Here is a 27,168-nt window from a genome sequence, read left to right on the forward strand (position 1 = left end):
TGTCGGATACTTATAGTGTAAGGACCTTAAGTTCCAAATTTCAAGTCAATCCGTTGATTGGGAGACGAGATATCGTGTATACAGACGCACATACACACACACACACACACACACACACACACACACACACACACACACACACACACACACACACACACACACACACACACACACACACACACACACACACACACACACACACACACACACACACACACACACACACACACACACACACACACACACACACACACACACACACACACACACACACACACACACACACACATATATATATATATATATATATATATATATATATATATATATATATATATATATATATATATATATATATATATATATATATACAGACCAATACCCAAAAAACACTTTTTTGGACTCAGGGGACCTTGAAACGTATAGAAATTGGGGTACCTTAATTTTTTTTGGAAAGCAATACTTTCCTTACCTATGGTAATACGGAAAGGAAAGTAAAAATTAATTTAATTATTCATTTTTAGTTTTAGTAAAATTAATATTCATCAATATGAAAAAGAACGTATATAGTTATTTGTGCAACTAGTGCGCAAAGTGACAGTTTGCTGCACCGAAAGAAACGTTTACTTCTTGAGTGCAGCAGAGGAACTTTGCGCACGTATTTCACATTTAATTTTTCCTACAGTTACCATTGAATATGAGAAATGGTTGATTGAATGATTATGGGTAAAATGATGCATGAAATCCATCAAATGTTTGTGTGTGTGTGATGCTGTTATTAATAGCAACTTTAATTCATTTAAAAATTAATAATCCAATTGAAGTTGAAAATTCTCAGCCAAAGTTCTCATTTTAATACATTCAAGAATCGGAACAAAAACTTCACATTCAAAATACATGCCAACAGCTTGTTGGCTGAACACAACAAGATGGCTGAACCGACAAGCGCGCGACCTAGCGGGGGAAGAATCGTACCTAAGTTTGTTTCATCCAGCTAAAAATTACTGAAACACGATTCAGAAATTTAGACTTTTGCTCAAATTAACGAGAAAAATGCTCAAAGTAAACTGAAAAATATTTATAAAAATAACATAGACAACAGAGAATATTTATTGTAGTATTGTTATGTTTTTTATTATTTTTATTTATATGAATATCGAACGGTAATCATTTAACCTCAAAATTCGAATTTTATAATGTATATTTGCTACTTTTCTCATTTCTTGGAGTTGAAATAATAATTATCAATAGAAAAGAACTATTATTTAATGATGAGAATTCGTAAATGATGATTATTTAATTATGATTTAGATGAACATTATTCTTGTTTTGGATTTCTAGATTGGGATTTTATCATAAATGTAGGGTAGCCATTGAAATGATTCTTATCTAAATCTAACCACAGTCATTTTTACCAACTTAATTTTTGTTTTCGTGCACTAATCCTCCATATAACCCACCAACTATTTTGTGTTGCCATGTTGCAAATCTTGAGTGCAGAAAATTTTTTTCGCCCCACTTGGATGTAATGAGCTGGTTTACGTGTGTCATATGGAGGCCGAAAGTGATTGTTTTCTGACCAGGCCGGTAAAATTTTTACGGCCCTAGGGCTGTAAAATAACCTTGAAGTCAGCTGATTCTGATTTGATGTGAACGTGTTTACAAAATAGTTTATGAAACGGAATCAGTTTATGCTTCTAGAATTAAATAAAGTTTTTGCAATAAGATACTATCATTTTATTTGGATGAATAAAATACAGATAAGATATATATTATAAACTATTCAAATTCAATTTTCAGAGTATAATAGAATCTAACCTCAAACCTCCTAGTACAGCGTTTATCATGGAACATGGTGGATAAACGGAATCATTTTATGCTTTTAGAATTCAATAAAGTATTCTGTAATAATATACTATCATTTTATTTGGATGAATAAAATACAGATAAGATATATATTATAAACTATTCAAATTCAATTTTCAGAGTATAATAGAATCTAACCTCAAACCTCCTAGTACAGCGTTTATCATGGAACATGGTGGATAAACGGAATCATTTTATGCTTTTAGAATTCAATAAAGTATTCTGTAATAATATACTATCATTTTATTTGGATGAATAAAATACAGATAAGATATATATTATAAACTATTCAAATTCAATTTTCAGAGTATAATAGAATCTAACCTCAAACCTCCTAGTACAGCGTTTATCATGGAACATGGTGGATAAACGGAATCATTTTATGCTTTTAGAATTCAATAAAGTATTCTGTAATAATATACTATCATTTTATTTGGATGAATGAAATACAAATAATGAGATATTATAAACTATTCAAATAATTCTATTTTCAGAGTAGGATAGAACTTCTAACCTAAACTTCCGTTGACATTCAGATTGGCCAAATTTCAAGTGTGCTAAAACAGCTGATCAAAAACTTTTCATTCTTTGTGTTTATCATTCAATAATCAAAACATTTATAATAATATCATCTTATTGTCATTTGGAAGAATAAAAAGTATAAACTCAACCTCTTACATAATTGAACATAATCTTTTAGGTTATTTAGACAAATCAGAATAAAAAATAAAAATACTTGGACAATTTCTTGATATTCAGATTACCTCAGATTTGCTAGAGCTATGACCTTCCACTTTTGCTTTCGGAAGTGCTTATAATAGACAATTATTCTCATATATATATATTGTCTATTTTCCTGTGTGGCGAAAAATAACGTTCTCACCATGGGCAAAAATGTTTTTCCGGCTCTCAATCTTTTCTAGTCCTCGGCCTACGGCCTCGGACTTGAAAACCGATTTCGAGCCAGAAAAGTCCCATTTTCGGCCCTAGGTGCGAAATATACTATTTCGCCACACTTGGATGTTAGGCTAGGCGCAAATTGAGGCGCGACTGGCGCGTGTGACGCGACGCGACGCGAGTGACACGACACGATCGCGCCGCACGCGTAGCGTCGTGGAACGCAAATTGAGACGCAGTTTTGTTGGTGAACTCTTGCCAGCGAGACGGTGTTTATTTGTCTCAAAATGACTGAATCACGATTAAAATTATGTTTATTAGATCTAAGCTCGGATTCTGATTCGGATAATGCTGCTGAAGAAGAGATGTTCTTGCTTTTATTAACAGAAAAGAAACTGAAAGCCCCGAATAACTTTTATCTCTCAAAACGGAAAAGCCACGGACAGTTTAAAATGACTTCAGAGTTACCCGATTCTTTGTTTACCAATTTCTTCCGGATGAATCGAAACCAATTCGAAGAAGTGCATGCGTTGATTCAAGAATGTATCCAGCGTGAAGGGTGCAACGCTCAAGAGCCTATTGGGACAAAAGAAAAGCTTGCAGTGTTTTTGAGGTATGTTTAACCCTTCGCCTGTAACCATTTTAACTAACTACTTTTTACAAACTATTAGTTAATTAGTCTTCAAACATTACAAACTAAAGATAAAATATAATTATGAAATTAGGCAAAATTATAAAATGCTTTTGATACAAAAGAAATATACTTTTATAAAGTAAAACAAATATTTATTTAAAAGTTTTACATGATTAATTATTAAATTAATATTACCAAAAATTATTATCCAAAAAATGTTTTAATCACACTGATAGTTGCTGATAAAGTTTGTCAGAGTGAAGGATTCTGGGCCGGAGTCACTTTGCAGATGCTCATGGGATTGCTCCATCTGATGTGTGTGGTGGATGGATGGCACAGAATGACTATTGGAACAGTGAGGTGATTGAAGTGAGGTTGAGTATGAAGGGCTAGGTGCACTTGACTGAAAAGTAGGCGTTGAGGAAGTTATGTTCATAATTTCGGACTCTGCCTCTGAAACTGCTTGAAAAACTTTGGCTCTGATGCCATGCTGATAACGGTTGGGCATATTTTTTGTTAGTTGGTACATTGTCATAAAGAAATTGAACATTGGGTCATTCAAATTTGTAGATTCTTCCGACAGTTTTCTCCTGTCTTCCGCCCGTTGTCTGGCCCTCTCTTCTCGTTGTTTAATAGATTGGCCCAGTAGATCTCGAACATCCATTTGCTTCTTTTTTTGGGAGGGAGAGGAATCTGCTGCTGTGGATTTGGGATCCGGGATAACAAATCCGTGTTATCACCTTCGTGTCCTCCTTCATCAATTGCAGGCTGCTCAATTTCATTGTTTTCTTCGTCGATTGAAGCATGAGTCTCGTCAAGATGAAGTTTAAACGAACTTTGACTTCCTCCACTATTAAATGTCACATTATTGGTCTCCAAATGTGAATTTCCCGCAGGCTGAGACGGAAGCTGGGTTTCATCATCACTTTCATCAACTAAATTTCCTTCTCGTTGCCCACATGACATAAACGGTTCAAGGAAAGACATTTGATTTTGGTACTTCCATGTCCGCATCTTCTGAAGTGGAGCTCCACTAACATAACTCTTTTTGTGACGTCGCCGAGCATCTCGATATCCACCTCTCAATTTCAACCAAATATTTTTTGTTTCTTCACCTGCAAATGTAAACAGATATTCAGTATACAGGATATCTCTCAGCGGGGAGAGGATAAAATATCTTTGCTATTCATTAAATGTATTACACTACTTGATATTCCTTTGTTCTTACAAATTTAAATCAAATGCCGTTCGTTGGTTTTTTCCATCAGTAACATAACTTTTGGTTATTTCAGATATATTGCTTCCGGTGATAGCTACAAAAGTATTGCTTACAACTTCAGACTGGGAGACCGAACTGTTTCTAACATTGTGAAGGAGGTAGCCGTCGCAATATGGGAGCAAATGCAACCAATATATTTACCAGAACCGTCTACACAAAAATGGGAGTCAGTTGCAAACAGATTTGAGCAAAGATGGCAATTCCCACACTGTGTGGGGGCAGTAGACGGTAAGCATGTTGTGATTAAAAAACCTAACAAAAGTGGTTCTTCTTACTTTAATTATAAGCACACATTCTCTGTGGTTTTGCTGGCTACAGTCGACGCAGATTACAAATTTATCACCGTTGATGTTGGTGCCATGGGACGATTCAGTGACGGAAGTTTGTTTTCGAGCAGTGCATTGGGAAAGAAGCTGATGAAGGGCAATTTATTACTTCCTGAGCCAAAACTGATACCTTCTATTGATAACCCAGTACCGTATGTACTGGTTGGAGATGAAGCTTTTCCTTTATCGGTAAATCTAATGAGGCCGTATCCAAGAAGAAATGTAACTGGAAATTACCAGCACCAAATATTCAACGCCAGACTTTCTCGAGCTAGACAACCAGTGGAATGTGCTTTTGGCATACTGGCTTCACGCTTTCGTATTTTTAGAAGACCATTCGAGAGTAAAGTTGACACAGTGACAGATGTTGTAAAGGCAACTTGCGTTATTCACAACTATTTAAGGGAATCAGTAATCGTTTCAAATGAAGATTTTGAAGATATTGAAAGGTTGCCACAAAATCAATTACTTGCTCTCCGAGGTTGCAGAATCAGACGTGCATCAAATGCGTTTACGATTAGAGAACAGTTCACTAAATATTTCAACAACTTTGGAGCAGTTCCGTGGCAACACCGATCGGTTATGCTTGGAAATTACTAGTTGTTTGATGAATTACATTTTGATAATGTTGTTTAAGTATAAATACAATGTATAAATATAAATAAAAGCTTAAACGTTAAAAGGTATATTTACTTACCGTCTTTCAAGTTCAGGTCCTTTGCAATATCCATCCAAATTCTTGTTTTCAGTTTACTTTTCATGTAATTTGGGTTGTTGGTGTCGTACAGCTCAGGATACTTCCTTACCGCCTCTATTACCTTTTCCTCTGTCGACATCTTAGATAGAAAAGTATTTCCACACAACTTATTTAAAATATATGCACTTACTTTAAACAATATAATTAACAGAGAACGTGGAACGCGAGACGTGTGGCGCGAGAAACTGTGTCTCTGGCACAGAGCCACGCGAGTCGCGTCTCGCGACAGTAGCGCTGTGTCGCTGCGCGTTGCCAATTTGCGCTGATCCATTCATTAACAAGTGTACACAAAAACTCGCGCTGTGTCGCGTCGCGTCACACGCGCCAGTCGCGCCTCAATTTGCGCCTAGCCTAACTGTCTGCGCATTATGCTCTCCAGTTTGGAGGAGTGTTTTGCAAGCTGTGTAGCACTCAGATCTGTATTGTGTTTTTGATATCAAACAATAGAATACGATGATATCTCCATAGCCTCAACAATATAATGTTGGCTGCATTGTCCATTGTCAGAAAGGTACGTATCACAAGTATTTAAAAGTGAAGAATCAAATTTGAAATCAAAGTACAATAATTGTATCAATATTTAAAAGTGAGGTAGAGTAATATTGTTTCTTTTTATTATCGAATTCCACTTCTTAATGCAATACAATCAACAATAATGATAGGAAAATACAGCAGAGATCTGAAGTTTAAGGTAAGCCTACTGGTGAAACTCAGCCTTGACTGAAAAAGTCCTAGTTATTTTTCCGTAATCATTATTAAAACTTTTAGATAATTTTTCTTCAATATCAAACCATATAGAGAAAACATTAGGCCCACTCAAGATTGAATCTTCGAATGTTTTCTCTATGATTTAACTATTTTCAGAGCAATATTTTGATGTGAAAATGCCGGCAAACCGGCTTCAAGTTTGCTGCTATACACTATATTATAGTAGCCTACATACATTAGGCCCTTGTTATACGGACAGAAAAAAAGCCAACGCTGAACTAACAATTCAGTGCTGTTATACTAGCAGCAATAACGCCGCATCGTCGACGCCAGGGAGCTGTTATACGAGCAGCAAACACGCCGCGGCAGGCTCTGAGGGAGCCATACCCACTCCCGATCAGTGTCTCTTGTAGTCTGCTACAGTACAAAATATGGATGCAGTGCAAATAGGTTGTGGGGGGGAAGTATGGTGGGGGGAAGCACGGATCTACCGCGTAAAAGCTGCCCATATAACAGTACTCGCATCATTTCTATCGCGTTTTTTCTGCCAATTTTACCGGTCCGGTCGCGTTGTCGACGCTGACGCCGGGTTTACAGGGTCCGATGCGACAGATAAAACGTTCGTATAACTTGCACACAGTGACGTCCATTGCTCGGTAGGCTTGGCGTCTATGTGGCAAAAAATCTGTCGCGTTTTTTCTGTCCGTATAACATGGGCCTAATACATCAGAACTCAAAGCTCAGTGAATTACAAACATGATCTAGGTTCGAACCTCGGTCAATGACATTATTTTTGTCGATGAATTTCGACTTTTATTAGCTATTTTTTATATTAGTTACCATAATTTAAATTTCAATCAATTTTTTAGATATATTTTGAGACAAAACTGTGAAATATGCAATTATATTAATTTTTTAATCACATTACCGTATTTCAAAATAGTAGACTAATGAAAATTCTATTCATCCATCTATCCATGAGATATTGCACCAGGCGCAAAGCGCGAGCTATAAAAATTCAAACAATTATTCAAAATATTAATAGCATAAAAATATTGTCACTATTGTAAATTATTAATTAGTAATATTGAAATTAATTGACAGTGAAAGTTGTCATAACCAAGATTCAAACTATCAAAATAGGCTGTTTGAATTATATTTACTTTTCAATTTCTTATATATTGGGAAGTTTTTTTTTTGGTGTGGCGAAAAATAGCGTTCGCAACACGGGCAAAAATGTTTTTCTGGCTCTCGAACGCTTCAAGTTCTCGACTTTGTCTCGAACTTGAAAACCGCGATCTCGAGCCGGAAAACATACATTTTCGACCCTAGGTGCGAAATATACAATTGAAAAGAAGCTCTGGTGGAAAATGGAAGGTGGAAAACGGCATTGGAAGGTGGAAAATGAGCATTTATTTGAACCTGAAACACACATTAAATCTACCACTTTTTCAAACACTGACTTTAATGTTTGAGCACAATAAACATAAATGATCCATTATACGATCTTCTTTCAAGGAAAGAGAATATGAAATTTTTATACTATAATTACAAACATACTAATTTTTCTGTTAAAATGACAGTATTATGGAACAAGGTCTATTTTCATTACTACACATCTGATTTGTAGTAAACCCCTTAAAGGAATTAGCTTATGAATAAGGTTGTGATGCGAATTTTCAATCAATATTTCAAAGTTGAGATCGTAAAAATTAGAATAGTCATAGGAAAAAAATATATATAAAGACTAATGGGAGAAATTTATTTTTCCTACAGTTACCTTGAAAAGTGACGATTCCTGCACTGATTACAGAAGGCAAAGATTCACTTTTCCGCTCTAGTGTGGGAATAGTATATTTCGCACCTAGGGCCGTAAAGTTTTACCGGCCTGGTCGGAAAACAATCACTTTCGGCCTCCATATGACGCACGTAAACCAGCTCATTACATCCAAGTGTGGCGAAAAAGAAGTTACTAATTTGAATTTCACCTCAAGCATAATATGCTGATTTAATGACATTTGATGAATCATACAATACTAAAATAATTATTTATTTATTCAGAAAATTCAACATTATTCATTTACAAATTTAACTATTTAATTGTTAGATAGATTAGGGGCCGTATTCATAAACGATTCTTAAGAATGTTCTAAGGCAAGCACGCTTTAACCAACCATAATTATTATTCCGGTTGCTGGGCAACCAAAGCATGCTCAACTAAGGACGTTCTTAATTATTGTTTATAAATACAAACCTGTTTACATGAAAAAAATACTAGGTTTTTTTTTATTTTGCTAGAGCTCATGGAAACAGAATATTGAAAAAATTATGAATTATTGTTGTGCTCTAAAGCACTTGAGAGCCGCTATGCTGGAAATGACCGCTTATACATCCGATAGTTTAGCTTTAGTCCAGCTCTGAGGTGAATGTTGGCGCATAAATGAGTTTGACTCCTCCACTCTATGGTGTTGCGAGGCTTGCGACTACATTAGTTTTGGTTTCTCACAATTTGATGGAAGAGTTACTTTTTTATTGAGTGTCTCATGTCTTGGCGAAGGTGTTTTAGCTCTTTCTCATGAATGTGAGCCTCGGCAGTTGTTTGTGTAAGCTGAAAATGGAATCGTTGAACTTAGAATAAGTTGCACGAATAGAAAGTTCATGAAAAAGAAGCACTATTTTGATACCGTTGGTTAACTAGTGTCTTGAAAAATGTATTTGCGATGGAGACTCCAGCTTAAATAAATGCCAAGTGATATTGCCTCCAGCTTGGAGGAAGACCGGGTTGACCGTACAGTCAACCCATCACTAGCTTATTCTTTGTTCAGGAGTGGCCGTAGTCGAGTGGATCAGATGCTGGCTTCATGATTCAGAGGCCCGGGTTCAAATCCCGGCCCGGGCAAGATATTTATCTCGGGCCACTCCCGTGTTTCGGATGGACACGTTAAGCCGTCGGTCCCGGCTGCCTAAAAAGCAGTCGTTAGGTCATGTCAGAGGCCCTGAAATTGATCAGTTGCGACCTGAAAACTCTGACACCAGACCTGAGCCAGGCAGGTCACTCGATATTATTATTATTATTATGGGTGAAGCTTCTTAAACATTTATGAAGGTCTGGATAACACAAGCATCAAGTGAGCTTAACATCCAAAGAATGATTATTTTTTTAAAATCAAGTAGCCTAGAACAAATTTTCAGAGGTATATGAAAAAGATATATTGAAATCTAAAATATAGTTACCTAAACTACTTATTAGAACTAAGGTATTATTTTGATTGAATAAAAATCATACCATATCCAGCAAAACCTCTGTCTTTAGTTTGAGCAAATTATTTTCTTCTTTCAACCGAAGCATTTGTTTTTTTAACTGTTCATTCTCTCTATGCCTTTCACCTTCCAATCCCGTCTCTGTAATTAAATAAGCAAATAATATTGAGTCTGAAAGTTGATTTCAGAAATTTAATACAAAATCAATTGGATGAGCATAGCAATATGTCCTACTTTTGACGAGGCTCGAGGTCGTCCGTTTGTGGGTGTGTTTGTATGTTCGACGATAAATTAAAAATATTCAACTTCAAATTTGGAACATATATTCTTTGATCCATTATACAGGTGACTTCTTTGCACAATATTGATCAAGTGTCTCTTCACACCTGCGTCACCAGAACGGTTTCACTGGGAGGGGGGGGGGTTATTCATGGAAGAAAAATTACGTAATTTTTATCCAACGTCATCCACCCCACCCCTACCTACTCAAACGTTTTTTATCAACACTTTTTCAAACACAAAATGATTTTATTCCTGGAATTTATTCTATTACAAATAAATTCTAAATTGAAATTTAATTACAGTTGAATTTATTACATTATTCTCAATTGAAAAAGATTGAAGGTGACAGATTGAGGTACAATACTAATAAGCACCTTTTATAGGATGCGTTAACAGAAACTTACTTTTTATGCTTATTGGAATACTATGCCTATTTTTGTTTCATACAGTCTTGAAAATCAATAATTTTAATCAAAACACATTTACTGCTTGAATGATCTTCAACAATAGAGCCTAAAAATGAACTTATCGTACATTTTAGAACATTAAAACTTTTCAATCTGATGTATTTCACTGTGAGCTCCCATAATATCCTATTATATTAAGCAAGCAATTTCTGTTTACATATGTCTTTTTATGTTTATATATATATATATATATATATATATATATATATATATAAAAATTAAAACAGGAGACACAATATAAATAGATTGAAAACACTTAAAAACTTACATTAGAAATGGGGGAAATTTTCGGAGACTGTGAGACTGTGTCTCCTTTCTCAACCGAGTAGACTCTCGGTAATTATATATATATATAATATATATATATATATATATATATCTGTATGTGACCGGATCTCGAAAACGGCTCATAACGATTCTTACGAAATTTGGATCATAGTAGGTTTATGATATGAAAATTCGATTGCACTAGGTCTCAACCCTAGGATAACTCGATGAAGGACATTAAAAGGATAAATACGTCCTTGGAAAAACAGCTGGAAATTTTGTCGTCTGTCGATATCGTAGCCTAATGGAAGTGAGTGAACGAGTGCCGAGTGCATGTGTGGGATCATTCAGCTGATCTCACAAAAAGAAAGATTCGGCAACAAAAACTTATTTTCGTTTATTTCTCTTTTTTTAGAAAACATGTTTACTTCAGAAAGTCAAAAATAGTAACTAGATGCTGTTTTAGTGTAGAATAGTACATAGTATATTAACATAATATATTGTAGCAAACATAGTATATCATTCTAAATCAAATTCAAAGTATATCTATTTTCAATATTGATGTTGTGTTTGCTTTTTGAAGTGTGAATAAATTGTTATTTTGATGAGTGATAGTAGCTTAACCTAGAAATATCGGGGCACCGAGCTTCGCTCATTATTTTCTTTTATTGATAAACAGAACACAATTCTCTAAAATGATCGTGTTTATAATTCGTGTTCTTATGTCATATATCTTATGAATTTCGGGGATGCGATATTTTGATTTTTCACATACTCACTCGCTCACTCTTTCACTTATCCATAGCTGTTTCAGCCAAGGATGAATTATTATCCTTTTAATGTCGTTCAGCGAGTTTTCCCAAGGATGAGACGTAGTGCAATCGAATCTTTATATCACAAACCTACTATGTTCCAAATTTCGTGAAAATCGTTAGAGCCGTTTTCGAGATCCTTTAAACATAAATAACCAGATATTCAAATAGCCAGATATAAAAATAACCAGATATTTATATAAATACAGAAATTGCTCGCTCAATATAATAGGATATCGGGGCACCAAGCTTCGCTCGTTATTTTTATTCATTGATAAACAGAACATAATTCTCTAAAAGCTGCGTTTACACCAAAGTTATTAACACTAGTAGTTCTGCGAACAGTAGACCTCACGCAGTATTCTCATCCACAAGTACCTGATTGAAACTATAGACCTTATGGAAATACAGCAATAGACTGGCTTCTCCACACATCTGTGTAATCACTTGTCAGCTGATTGTGATGAATAATTCTATAGCCTGATTTTTACTCTAATATTGGCGTATGAAGGAGGCTCCTTTTTCCTTTTATATTATCCTTGAAATGCAAAATTTCCAAAAACCTTGTATATACGTCAACGCGCAAATAAAAAAGGAACATACCTGTCAAATTTCATGAAAATGTATTACCGCGTTTCGCCGTAAATGCGCAACATATAAACATTTAAACATTAAGAGAAATGCCAAACCGTCGACTTGAATCTTAGACCTCACTTCGCTCGGTCAAAAATGTTAATAGCTTAATCCTTATAGATTCTATTAACGGAACTTGACAAACACATATGTTCATCATGTGTATGATAAGTTATATTCAATCTAATAGAATCTATAAGGATTAAGTTATTACATTTTGTTAATAACTGGTGTAAACCCAGCTTAAAATGATCGTGTTTATACGGCTATACGTCAGCTTGTGCTACGTGTGCGTATTTTTGGCTATACGTCAGCTTATGAATTTCGGGGATGTGATATTTTGATTTTCCTCAGAATCACTCGCTCACTTTTTACTATCCACAGACGACGAAAGTCTCAGCTGTTTCAGCCAAGAATGAATTATCCCTTTAATGTCGATCAGCGAGTTTTCCCAAGGATGAGACCTAGTGCAATCGAATTTTTATATCATAAACCTACTATGTTCCAAATTTCGTGAAAATCGTTAAGAGCCGTTTTCGAGATCCGTTGAACATAAGTATATAACCAGATATATACTGTATATATATATATATACAGAAATTGCTCGCTTAATATAATAGGATTTGATTTGGACTGTAGTATAAATTTATTTGAAAAGGGACAGTTTTGGGCATAAGCCTACTGTTGTGCCTCCTCATATAACTGTAAAAATAAATGTACAACTGAGAAAATGAATAAATTAATATAAACTATAAATTCAATCTTTCGTTACAAATTTTCTATGCTTTTACACTCCAGAGCAAAGCTCGGTCCCCCGATATTCCTATTATTAAGTGAGCAATTTCTGTATATTTATATGGTTATATCGTTATATATTTATGTCCAACGAATCTCGAAAATGGCTCTAACAATTTTCAAGAAATTCGGATCATAGTTGACCGAGCAAAGTGAGGTCTAAGAGCTTGTTCACATGACAGCGATTTACGCTTGGTTGGCAAATCGCTCAATTTGCCAGCCTCGTATGCATGACAGCAATTCATGAGCCCTCGGTTTACCCTCGGTTAACTGTGCAAAGAATGAAACTAAACTTTCTACTGGTGATATTTTTCAAAGTTTTTCGATTTGTATATCATCAAGCTATCAAAATGGAGAATATTTCTCAGAAAAAACATTTTTTGAGATATTTTTTGAGATATGAGCGCCTACAGTTTAAATTTTTGGAACAGAACATTTCAAATACGGTAAAAGATAAATCCATGAGATTTGGAAGATAAATTCTTCATGGTATTGTTGATTGAATAAAACAAAAATTTTCTGAAAATATCAATTTTTGAGAAAGCTATTTAATTTACTAAAATTGACCAAAAATAACACATCTATGTACCTAAATAACCTGAAAGATTATGTTCAATTATGTTTTAATTGGGAAGATTGAGTTTATACTTTTTTATAGTTTTAAATTATTGGTAATGTTTTGATTCTTGAATAATAAACACAAATAATCATGAAAATAATTATTTATACTATTAATTTTTATAATGAAATGTAAATTCAAATATGCTTTTAGTTGGTGGATTCACAGAGGATTGGCAGCCTTGATTGTGGGTTGATTAGTTTGTGCTTTCCTCCCCTTCCCCCTCTCCCAAAGAGGCAAGATAACCTCTCTCCCTCACCCCTCCTTCATCCTCCCCGTTTATCTTTCAACCCAGCACTTCAAGAAGCGTGCTCGAGAAGTCAACATCGTTTTGTTCCGTTTCTCCCGTTCCGTGGCGTTCGAGCTGAACACAATTACAGGTAGTATAAAAAGGTCACCTCAAGGTCACCCAAGTTGACCAAACCTAACCTCAAGGTCACCAAAAAAAAAAAATTAATCATGGTGGCTACAAGCATGTACCAATCAGAGATCTACCTTGTGCTAGCACTCAGTGCTAGTGCATTGGATTCAAAGTACAGGAGACAGGAATTTCTCACTTCAAGGGAACATGGACTGGATACATTAAACATCCGTCATATGCAACAGTGCCTGCTAACATCAGGGATTCCTGCTCTATGTGGTAATCAGTCAGCAATCGATCAAATGTACATTGATATCAGAGACTGGTACATGAATATGGCTGGGGAACGAGCTGTGGAGGGATCTCTCTGCAAACGAGTCCACTGCACATACAATCTGCGCACATGTCTTCACCCTACATTCACATCACTGGACTTTCTGGAAGCAGTTGTTGCAAGGTCAGTCGAGGTCTGTGCACCATACTGTGAAGAACAAGCATCCATTGTTATTACTACTCCAGTGAGTACTGCAACTGCTACAACAACTCTTGCTGCTAGCATCACAACTACTCAAGCTAGTACTACAACTCCTGCTAGCACTACAACTCCCGCTAGTACTACTCCAACTAGTACTGCTGCTACTACAACTCCTACCACTGTGCCAGACCCAGTAACAACATCAGCCTGCAGTGGAGCAAGCAGATATGTGTGAGTGTGGAGACTGTCTACCAGTAACCAGCAACCAATGGATCATACAACCATTCCTAAACTTTGGAGATAAGGACCTGCCTGAACTGTTTGGAACGGCTCAAAACTTCTTGAAGACATTGACATACATCTTCCACAATGCTGAAGTATTAAGCTGCACCGATCTATGCAAGGGAGCAGTCATCTTGAAATTCATGTTCGGCAGAGGATTTTGTGAAATAAGCAATTGACTAGGAGATTTGTATCACTGGATAGTTCTTCATATATTGGACTGAAATATTATCTTTGTGCACTATATATATTTTCATGCATACACTGTAAATAAACATCAAGTAATACCACAATTGTTGTACATTTTATTCCATACAACCTTCAACTTCTAGAGTAAGCACAAGGTGTGAGATAAAGCATAAATTACATCCTATACTGTTAGTCATTCAATACAATAGGAATCATCCTACTCTGATAAACTTATCTTTATGCAGGAAGTTGGTTAATCATGACTTCTGCCAACATCATGGTCTGATGAACTTGTTGCCTGTATAAATGCTCATTAACAAATTCATATCGCCATTATGGATAAGACAGTGATAGCGCGAGAGCTGCACAGACAAGCTTGTCAGAATTTTCCGACAAGAAAGGTTACAGTCAAAGGTCTTGACGATCTCTATCAGGCTGACCTTGTTGAGATGATTCCGTATACTCGACATAACAAAGGTTACAAGTATATTATTACAATCATAAATTGTCTCAGTAAGCTTGCATTTGCTATACCAATTAGGAATAAGTCATCCAATGACATTGTTGGGGCTATGTGTCCTATATTTGAAAAACATCCAATGAAAAATCTACAGACTGATGATGGTAAAGAGTGGTTCAATACAAAATTCCAACAACTTGTGAAACAGTATAATGTGAATCATTACTCAACTAGATCAGATAAGAAGGCATCTATAGTGGAACGCTTCAACAGAACACTTAAACAGTTAATGTGGATCAAGTTCACTGAGCAAGGAACCTAACGTTGGACAGACATTCTAACCTCACTTCTCAAAGAGTATAATGCCAAGATTCATCGAACAATAGGTATGCGGCCAGTAGATGTGCAGAAGAAGCATGAGAAAGTGCTGCTTTCCAGGCTTAGCAAACAAAGACAAGAGTATAAGGATAAGTTGGATAGTAAACTGGAAAACAAGTTCTATCCTGGTCCTGGTCAAAACATTGAGCCAGGCGATAAGGTGAGAATCAGCAACTATAAAAAGACTTTTGACAAGGGTTATCTAGCCAATTGGACAAATGAGCTGTTTACAGTAACACATGTACGTCACACAGTACCTGTAACATATGAATTGGAAGACTATAGAGGTGAGCCTATTCAAGGAGGGTTTTACTCTGAAGAAATTGTAAAGACAACAGTGCCTAGTGTCTTTGAGATTGAAAAGGTTTTGAGGAAAAGAGGGGACAAGCTGCTAGTGCGTTGGAAAGGATACAGTTCGAGTCACGACTTGTGGATCGACAAAAGTGACTTGATCTAGGATGAGAGAGATTGTACAACAGCAAAACCTGTTCAAAGTTATTGATTTCGATTGTGTGGTGAAAGGTTGTGGTCTGGAAATGGACAATAAGAAGAAGCGGCATGGTCCTTTGTTCCCCAACCATATAAGATGCATTATATGTGGACCTTCAGGGTGTGGTAAGACAAATCTACTGTTCAACATGCTTTTTGATCCAAATGGAATACACTTTTCAAATATACATCTTTTTTCAAAGACTACATTTCAGTCCAAGTACAAGCTACTTAAAACCATCATGCAGGGACTAGGTGATGAGATGGAATATGTAGAGTGTGATACAAGTGAGGAAATACCTGAACCACATGAACTGCCTGCCAATTCAATAATTATCTTTGATGATGTAATTTGTGAGCAACAGGATGCCATCAGGAAATACTTTAGTGCAGGCAGACACAGTGATGTCAATGTTTTCTATCTGGCACAGACCTATAGCCGCATTCCAAAACAACTGATTTGTGACAATGCAAATTTTCTAATCATGTTTGAACAGGATGAGCTGAACTTGAAGCATCTGTATAGAGACCATGTCGGCGCCAATATGACCTTTGATCAGTTCAAGGACATGTGTAACAAGGTTTGGTCATCAGCTGCACATGCATTCATTGTCATTGACCGCTCATCAGGAAAGAATGCTGGGCACTACAGAAATGGTATCAACACCTATTCAGTTGAGGTGTAAGTCTAGTAGAGTATCAGTCTGTTATTGTGAGGCAAGCAGGATGGTTCAACCTCGTCAGAAGACATTGGAGGAGGTAGCTTCTACCATCAAGGAGATTGCAAAGCTAAGATGTAACATCAAGAGAAAGCATAAGGAGCTCACACTTGGAAGAGAATTGACAGAGGAGCAACATGCAAAACATTTCAAACCGCTAACTGAACCACTGGGATTATTGAGACTCTTCAGATTCCTGCAGCCCAGCAGCAACCACCTCCAGCTCAGCAACAAGCACCTCCAGCTCAGCAACAGCTACTGGCTCAACCATTAGCAGAACAACATCAGCTTATACCACCTACACTGCCAACAACACCAATCCGACCCAGGCATGTTTGACATACATTACCACCACAACTTGAAGTTGTTGAGGAGCAGGAGGAGGAGGAGTCACCAACCTATGAATCATTTGGAGAAGCAGCAGGCTCCACTCTGGCTCCAAGTACTTCAGCAGTTGCAAGAAAATCATTGTCTGAGGCTAGGAGTGATGATGAGGAGGAGGAGGAGGGAGGAGGAGGAGGAGGATATTGAGGCAGTGTTGAATAACAGCAGTCCTAAGGAAGTGTACAACATTTATACTCAGAGTGGATTGAGTGGAACCAAAGTGGGTCCATATGTTTATAGAGTGATGTTGAATGATAGTAGTGCAGATACTACATTTGGACCAAGATTAGTTGGAAACAAGAGTACTATTTGGGTAGTAGGCATCTAACCTTTGGAAGTGATGGCTCAAAGATTGAACTGACTGACCCTGCAGATGAAGAACATAAAATGATTTTTGATGCAACAGCCAGACTATGTGAGCTGATTTTTAAAAAGAAGCCTAACAATCAACTTGTTATGTCACCTGACTCAAATGCATACAAACACATTCTGTATTTGACTAATTTGTATAGAAAAAAACTATGACCCAGTTGGACATATTATAAACTCCAATGATGCCAAGTACAAGAAGACAATTTACTCACTGATAAGGAATGGTAAGCATAGTGGGAGAGGACTGGTGACACCATTTAATATGGTAGCAAACAATCGAACTAAGATTGAGTATGTCTACTACAATGATCCCAACGAGTTGGTGGACAGACTAAGACTGTTGGATCAGTCCAAGGCAGTTGGCAACACTGGACATGAGAATGAAATCAATTCGATTCTAGAAGAGTTGGTGGAAGGCGGCTATATAGTTGGTAACCCTGCATACTAGCTTTGCTATATAAGAGACCTAATATGTATATACATAATAGTTGAGCTATGGATTATGTGGGAAACATTAATGCACACTATAGACGTTTGATGAATTTAGCACATCCATGTGCTGATAGAGATGCTGTTAACTTTGCAAAATGTAGAGAACTGATTTCAATGTGGCTGCCAAAGACAAGGGACAATACCACATCACAGGTATTTACAAGTCTCAATGATTCAATACTTCCTAATAGGTTGATAGGCCAGAATTAAATGAAGCAATCAAATCTACAAACAAATCAATCCATAATACAATCAACAGCCTAAAAAATAAGAATTCTAAACAACTGGGGATTTGTTTTCTAAATGAAAGGCTGAAAAGACATAACTTCACTAATCATGGGTTGCATCTAAATCGATCTGGCAAAGTAATCTTTTGTAATAGATTGGCAGAGCTGATTGAAAGCCATTTGAAATCCTCTGGTTTAAAAACAGTCAAAAAAACAAATAACAATTTTTTAGTAAATTGGCTCAAAACAGGGAAAGGGAAATAGCTACAAATGCTAGAGATAGAGTAGCACAAGATGGTAAGGTTTTTAGTATTTATCATCAAAATATTCAGTATCTTCGCAACAAAATTGACAGATTAGGAGTATTTCTTAAACAGGAGGATCCTGACATTGTTATTTTCACAGAGCATGGCTTAAAAATAAGGAAATAAATCAAGTTAGGATTCCAGGCTATTCACTGAGATCAGAATTTTGTAGAATAGCTCATAGAAGTGGTGGTGTATGTATATTCACTAGCAATGCTAAACATACCCAAACTTATAAACTGGATTTTGTTAAGACATTTAGATGAGATGGATTGTTGAGATGGATTTAGAGGTGATGGGACTAAGGTTAAAAATTGATGATCAATTTGAGGTAGCAGTGTTAGGTATCTATAGGTCACCAAATGGAGACTGGCAAAAATTTTGTGAGCTGCTCCATACACTTTTGGAAATTACAACCGCTCGTTTCACAAATGTTATAGTAGTAGGAGATTTCAATACCGATTTTGCCAGGCAGGATAAAATGACAGAGGATATTAGAGATATTATTAATATGAATAATTTAGAAATTAAGGTACACGAATATACAAGAGTAACTCGAACTTCACAGACAATTATTGATAATATTCTCACAAATAAAGAAGGTTGTAATGTCAGGTTAGGGAGCTCAGATCTATCAGATCATAACTACACTAGAGTCCCGATTAACCGAGTTAATCGGGACTGCTACAACCTCGGATAGTCAAATACTCGGTTAACATGGAGGGCCTAATCTAAATAAGGGGTTGAGGAAATCAAATAAAAATACGTACCATGTGATGTACACCAACATGAACTATATTCAAAACCACCCAGTCAGCACACCACGTATATAATACATATTTTTTAGGTCAATCTTGGTAAACTATGTCAAGTATTTTAAAATACGTATAGTTTACATATATTATACATGAAAATTTTATGATTAAAAACTTAATTAATTTTTTATGGAGTTGAGCTTAAATGGCTGTGTCACTGATATTTGACTGAATTGAAGTGATTTTATGGCCAATTCGTCAATAAAATGAATGTATACTAAAAGTAAATTATTTACATAAAATATACTTAACAGAATTGATATATTATTTATGTATATTGACGTAAAATATACATTCAAGTATTCAAAAAAAGAACTTAATGAATTCTAGTTGTAGTTGAGCTGAAAGAATTGGGCAACTAATTTTTTTTTTAATAAAAGTGGTTTCATGGCCGCTATTTCTCGATAAATTGAATGTATACTGGAAGTAAATCATTCACATAAAATATATGTCTCAAAATTGACATAAATCTATGTAAATTCACGTAGATTATATATGATTGATAAAAATAAGTTCTTGATGAATTTTAATTGCAGTAAGGCTAAAACCGCTATGTTACTGATTTTTCATTGTTTCATAGCAATTTTATAGCCTATTCGTGAATGAATTGAATGTATACTGGAAGTAAACGATTTACATAAAATATACGTCTCATAATTGACATATATCTATGTAAATTACATAAATTATAGATATGATTATTTAAAAATAAGTTCTTGATGAATTTTAATTGTAGTAAGGTTAAAACCGCTATGTTACTGATTTTTCATTGTTTCATAGCAATTACATAGCCTATTCGTGAATAAATTGAATGTATACTGGAAGTAAATCATTTACATATAATATACGTCTCATAATTGATATATAATCTATGTAAATTGACATAAATTATAGATATGATTATTTAAAAATGAGTTCTTGATGAATTTTAATTGTAGTAGGGCTAAAACCGCTATGTTACAGATTTTTCATTGTTTCATAGCGATTTTATGGCCTATTCATCGATAAATTGAATGTATACTGAAAGTAAATCATTTACATATAATATACGTCTCATAATTGACATATGATTTATGTAAATTCACGTGAATTATAATATATATGCTTATTTTAAAAAGAGAACTTGATGAATTGCAATTGTAGTAAGGCTAAAACCGTTGTGTTAATGATTTTTCATTGTTTCATAGCGATTTTATGGCCTTTTCGTCAATAAATTGAATGTTTACTGAAAGTAAATGATTTACATGGATTATACTTTCCAGAATTGACCTATTATTTATGTATATTTACATAAATATACATTCAAGTATTCAAGAAAAGAACTTGATGAATTCTAGTTATAGTTGAGCAAAAAGAATTGGGCTACTGATTTTTGTTTTATTAAAAGTGATTTCATGGCCTATTTCTCAATAAATTGAATGTATACTGAAAGTAAATCATTACATATACTAAACGTCTCATAATTGACATATATTTATTTTATTTTATTTTATAATTTATTTCTCGTAAAAAAGAAAAATCACAATTACAATTTCAAATGAAAACATATAACATAACAGTATGAAGAAACATTTCAATTTTCAATGAAATTATATAACAAAATAATCATACAATTGCTTCCTTATCAGAGAAATATTTATGTAAATTCACGTAAATTATAGATACGATTATTTAAAAATAAGTTCTGATGAATTTCAATTGTAATAAGGCTAAAACCGCTATGTTACTGATTATCATTGTTTCATAGCGATTTTATGGCCTATTCATCAATAAATTGAATGTATACTGGAACTAAATCATTTACATATAATATACATCTTATAATTGACATATATTTTATGTAAATTCACGTGAATTATATATATGTTTATTTAAAAAAGAGAACTTGATGAATTTCAATTAATTGTAGTAAGGCTAAAACCGTTGTGTTAATGATTTTTCTTGTTTCATAGCGATTTTATGGCCTTTTCGTCAATAAATGAATGTATACTGAAAGTAAATGATTTACAAGGATTATAATTTCCAGAATTGACCTATTATTTATGTATATTTACGTACAATATACATTCAAGTATTCAAAAAAGACTTGATGAATTCTAGTTATAGTTGAGCTAAAAAAATTAGGCTACTGATTCTTGTTTGATTAAAATAAGTGATTTCATAGCCTATTTCTTAATAAATTGAATGTATACTGAAAGTAAACCATTTACATATAATATACGTTTCATAATTGACATATGATTGATGTAAATTCACGTGAATTATTCATATGTTTATTTAAAAAAGAGAACTTGATGATTTTTAATTGTAGTGAGGATAAAACCGCTATGTTACTGATTTTTCATTGTTTCATAGCGATTTTATGGCCTATTCGTCAATAAATTGTATGTATACTGAAAGTGAATCTGAAAGTGAAAATGAATGACAAATCCTTAAAATTCTATTTTCAGTAACTTGCATTCAATTTCCGACATGTGTTTCAACCTCTATTGACTGTCTACCACCCTATCTTCTTCCTACCTGAATTGCCATTATTTTTAGTCTATTGATCTTTCTGCTGAAACTAAACAATTCCTTGAAAATTCCCGTCTGCTTCCTATACAAACTACATTTTGTATGTTGAAGTCTAGAGTAAACTTTGTTGTTGAGAGGTCCGAAATTCGTTAAATAGAGGTAAATAAGCAGCTAAAACTCTAAAATGTCATGTGACCAAGTAAAAATTCGTTGTGTAGAGGATTTCGTTAACTGCAGGTTCGTTATAGAGAGGTTCGACTGTATAGTCTATGTTCTATGTTCATATTCTAAGTTCATAGTTCTATGAGTCAGTTACACTTTGTGTAGATTCAAAGAACAAAGAATGGAAGACAGTTGTAGAAAAGATAGTTGGAAAAGGTGGAAGAGTGAGTGAGAGGTTGTAGGCAGCGCGAGAGCAAGATGAGTGAGAGAGAAGACCAAGAAAGGAATTTGCTTGGACAATGAACTTTGCCAGATGGTCCTTGCTGAAGTGACTTTTTCTATAGCTGTTGACAAGTTGGAGAGGAATACATAGGCTACAATAAATACATTCTTCTAACACTCTGCACTCCTATAGCCTACACAAACTCTTCTTCCTGACTTTTTGTCTTGCCCAGCTACCATAGAACTTTATTATTATAACTTGAACGACCCAATATTATACTCCAATCCATTTATTACTATAGTCTGAACTTGAAGTTTCTTCATAGAGTCAGAACTTAGATACATCTACAATTGAAAAATTCACGTAAATTTTTATTGATGTTGATTTATGATGGTCAACAGTTGACCATTTATCAATGGTCATATCTTATATGACCATATTATCAATGGTCTTATCAATGATATATCTAGGAGAGTATGAAACATTACAATTTCGACTATTGTACTTTGTTTCTTCAATCGAATCAAATTAACCCACAATAACATCTCAATAAAACTTAAATTAAAAATTCAATGTTTCTGTGCACAAGTGAAAGAAAGCATCATTATCATCATCGTAATCAATTCTCACTCATTTCTCCTCTCTATTCACTCCCTCTTATATTTCTCTTATTCTCTCTTCCACCTACTCCTTCATCATCAATTATTGTACTTTTCACATATTATTTCTTTTTCTTCATCTTCATCAGAACCGGTACTTGCTCAGTTCCCCTCACTGCCACTTTTTGTTTAATTCTCTTTCTTAATTCTCTCATTTCTCTTCCTCCTCTCTCCTACTCCTAAATTTTCCCGTGATACAATAGGCTACCCATCAACTCCAAATTTAAAATAAATAATTTCATTTGAATAATCTGTTGTTCACTCTCAATTCTACCTATAGTATAGCGATCGATAAGTATGATAAGTTTAAAATAAAAATCCACCAACGCTCAATTCGAATTATGTCTATGGAAATTCTAATTAGCACAATGGATTTATTAGAAGCTTTATTCTTCTCATTCTTCCATACCTGTTGCCTCAGATACACGAGTCATTCACATTGATCAATTGCATTCATCACATTGATGCGTGGATGCATTTGATTCAATGATAGTCGGTTCAGAGGCGTCAAGTCGACTTCGTGTCAACATTTATGAGCTGTTGGACTACTTTAACATTGAATCAAATGCATCTACTTGACCAAATCGACTTGACTCGTGTATGTGAGCCCTTATGGGAAAGTCACATTAAGCTAAATTCACTCGCTGCGAGTATCAGAAGTTGCGACTACCATAGGATTTTTCTATAAAAATCTCAATATCGATATGAAAAACTATAAGAAATCAATTTTTAAATTTTCCAAGTCGCAGTGGTATTCGCAAACTGGTGATACTCGCAGCGAGTGACTGTTTCTTTTCTTGCAGAATTTTTCCCAACTAAAATAAAATTCACCTGAGAGAACATTCTCATCTTGGCAAAAGATTTGCGGAAAATAGCCTGGCGTGTAATTATTTCATGAACTGATTTTTTACAAAACGTTATTTCAAATATTGACATCAAAGAAAATTTTGTTTATTTTAGGTATGAGAGTAGTATTAGGTATAATCACGAATATTTTAGAAAACTTCAAAATTACTTATACAATACTATTCATAATTAATTAGTTAATTAATATTACTTAAATGGCAGAGTACAGTGTTAATTTAAATGTTATTATTACTTTCCTTGCCCTATTACCATAGGTAAGGAAAGTATTGTTTTCCGAAAAAAATTAAGGTATCCCTATTTCTAAATTTCTATACGTTTCGAGGTCCCCTGAGTCAAAAAAGTGGTTTTTGGGTATTGGTCTGTGTGTGTGTGTGTGTGTGTGTGTGTGTGTGTGTGTGTGTGTGTGTGTGTGTGTGTGTGTGTGTGTGTGTGTGTGTGTGTGTGTGTGTGTGTGTGTATGAGTGTATGTGCATCTGTGTACACGATATCTCATCTCCCAATTAACGGAATGACTTGAAATTTGGAACTTAAGGTCCTTACAATATAAGGATCCGACACGGACAATTTCGATCAAATGCAATTCAAGATGGCGGCTAAAATGGAGAAAATGTTGTCTAAAACAGAGTTTTTCGCGATTTTCTCGAAAACGGCTCCAACGATTTTGATCAAATTTATACCTAAAATAGAAATTGATAAGTTCTATCAACTGTCACAAGTCCCATATCTTTAAAAATCCCCATCTATGCAAAGTTTGATTTTAGATTTGCAATTATCAGGCTTCAGATACAATTTGAACAAAATTTGTTCAGTAACATTTTCACCTGAAATTGAAAATAAGCTCGAAATTAGAAAAAATGTAACTATTCAATTGTAAACTGTTGGCAAATGTTGATTCTATTAAATGATTCACTATAAAGAGATAGCAGACCTCGTATGTCTCCAGCGTTATTGTCCTCAAATATCACGCAATTTCAAACATCAAGTTAATAGTATTTGAAAAATTAATTTAAGATTTCAATTCACAATTACAATGCAGACATTTTCCATTGATTTTTCATTTTCCTTGTCCTGTCACCAGCTGGCTCAGATCTTTGTTTATAAGTAGACTTGAGATGCGCGATAGCACTAGCGTCAGGTGATCAATTTTCATAACGGCAAGGAAAGTTGTGTGAGTGCGCCACACCAGATTTTTTTCGCCTTAAACCTCGATTCTTTAGGGCATTTTTTTTCTTATTCTGCTTGACAAAGAAATTCGTGGGTTTCCCCCTGGTAATTCTCCAAGACAAAAATGTCAGCTGTAGATACAACAGTTAATATTTCAAAGATACTGCCACACTCCACTGCATTCCAATATATCGAGCAAAGTTTGGTTGTTTCATCAGTTGAGAGGAGGAATAATAGGATGGAATGATGGAATCTACTTTTGGACTTGACACGATGCACAAATAATACGGTACCGTTACATCGAGACTGGCTAAGTACCTTTCACAAGTGAAGGTATTGAATAATGCCAGTTCTGAGGGCTATTGTTAAATTGATTTTTCAAGAAGGACAAAAAGGTCTGCTTGAATCTAAAGAATACGGAATGCGTATTTCAAAAGAGATACAGGTAGATGAGTGAGGACTGACAACAAGTATAGTATTGACTGAGAACAAGAATAGTTTCATGTGCAATGCAAAACGCAAGCTTTTGCCAGAAATCGAATACCTACTCATTATTATTCTGATAACAAGCTAGAATGCTTACATTTTGGCTCCAATAAAGCACTATTTCAACCAACTTTATAGGCTTTGTTTTAACTTGATTAACAATCTTTATTTTCAAATTTACATAGTTTTTATTTGAGTATTCAACCTTGGATTGTTTTTGAGGGGGGGCTGATTCAGCCACAAAAAATTCAGGTTCCATTTCGGGGGGGCATACATCCCTATATCCTCCCCCCCCTGGATACGCCACTGGACCGAGTTCCGCTTTCAAGCTGCGGCCGCACCGCTGGATGGCTGCACAGTGGTTGGATGGTACATCAACATAATTTCTATTACTATGTTATTATTACGATGTTGTATGTTCTTTAAACATCTGTAAGTATCTTTAAATATAGTTATTCCAAATTGATTTTTTTTCATATTAATTCAGTTCAATAATTATTTTATTAGTTTATGCTATGTAAATTCATCTAAAACTTTTCTGTATTGTAAGCTATTGTATATAAGTGTATAAGCCAGTATATATTGTAATCTACATAAATAAAGTACTCAATAATTAATGAATCCTGTGATCGACCCTCTAAGCAACATCCTCTATCCGTATCCACCTCTACCCTCCACCCATCCATCCACTCTCTTGTTTCAATATTACATTGGAATTAGATCGCCGGTGGAGAACGTGGTCTAATCACGAAGGTTTTGTAGTAGACTCAGCAAGTGCAGGAGATTCGAACTCTGAAATTTTTTATTCTGAAAAGACAATCTGCCAATACAGCTTGTACTAATAAAGTTGGGCCTATCATTTTGTCAGATCCAATTACAATATACAATAGAAGTGTCATTATCTCAAGTTCAATCAAACTACTTGAAATTCCTCTTGATGGTTTTTATCCGCAAATGTCATGAATTAGGAGGCACTCCGTGGTCATTTTTGGGTAGCAGCCGTGGAAGATGTCTCAATCTCTTCGTTAGGTCTAGCATAATAAGGATCGTAATGATGATATGTCGAAATCACAGGCAAACACTTCGGAATCAAGATGGCCGCCAAAGTTTTCAGGGTTCTGCCATATCGCTTGTATTTCAATAACTGTTCAAGATATTCAACCGTTTTTTAGACGAAAATATTTTGAAAATCTTCCTCTAAAATTTATGTTCTATAAAATTTTCCTCTAAAACGCATATTTCTATAGTTATAACCTTCAAAAGCCCAAAAAAACTTTTTTCCATTTTTTTTGTGTAAGAGATACAGAGAAATTTTAAATCTATGAAATTTAAACTTTTTAAACTTTGCAACGTTTTTTAAACTTTGGAACGCTATATCTTAATGCGCTGTACTACAATAAATGAGTTCTCCAGCGCCCTCCAAAGAAAACCCGGCATGATTTCTGGTGCGTTTTTCCATATGCATGAGGTAACAAGCTAGAACTATAAAATCGATTTTTTCATGACTACTTCAAGATAGAGACTTGCAAATGATCTCAACCT

The 27,168-nt window shown here is 34.8% G+C and overlaps 3 protein-coding genes across 3 annotated transcripts in view; 1 reads left to right on the forward strand and 2 right to left on the reverse strand.

Moving 5' to 3' along the window:
- The first annotated feature begins 2,894 nt into the window (after window positions 1–2,894).
- Window positions 2,895–5,831, forward strand: LOC111055102 (protein ANTAGONIST OF LIKE HETEROCHROMATIN PROTEIN 1). Its single transcript, XM_022342273.2, has 2 exons — window positions 2,895–3,376; window positions 4,690–5,831. The coding sequence occupies exons 1-2, from the start codon at window positions 3,051–3,053 to the stop codon at window positions 5,600–5,602; spliced, it is 1,239 nt and encodes a 412-aa protein (XP_022197965.1). The 5' UTR covers window positions 2,895–3,050; the 3' UTR covers window positions 5,603–5,831.
- LOC111051979 lies at window positions 3,534–5,870 on the reverse strand. Its single transcript, XM_022338576.2, has 2 exons — window positions 5,700–5,870; window positions 3,534–4,512 (listed from the first exon to the last, which is right to left on the reverse strand). The coding sequence occupies exons 1-2, from the start codon at window positions 5,836–5,838 to the stop codon at window positions 3,956–3,958; spliced, it is 696 nt and encodes a 231-aa protein (XP_022194268.2). The 5' UTR covers window positions 5,839–5,870; the 3' UTR covers window positions 3,534–3,955.
- Window positions 5,871–8,504: 2,634 nt separating this feature from the next.
- The window catches only part of LOC120352756 (protein chibby homolog 1), a 68,447-nt gene continuing 49,783 nt past the window's right edge, over window positions 8,505–27,168 (reverse strand). Inside the window, 2 exon segments of the mRNA XM_039434864.1 lie at window positions 8,505–9,075; window positions 9,754–9,869. Of these exon segments, the coding sequence (XP_039290798.1) occupies window positions 8,989–9,075; window positions 9,754–9,869 (203 nt within the window). The 3' untranslated portion in view covers window positions 8,505–8,988.

Source organism: Nilaparvata lugens, chromosome 8 (genome assembly GCF_014356525.2).
Source record: "Nilaparvata lugens isolate BPH chromosome 8, ASM1435652v1, whole genome shotgun sequence".
NCBI lineage: Eukaryota > Metazoa > Arthropoda > Insecta > Hemiptera > Delphacidae > Nilaparvata > Nilaparvata lugens.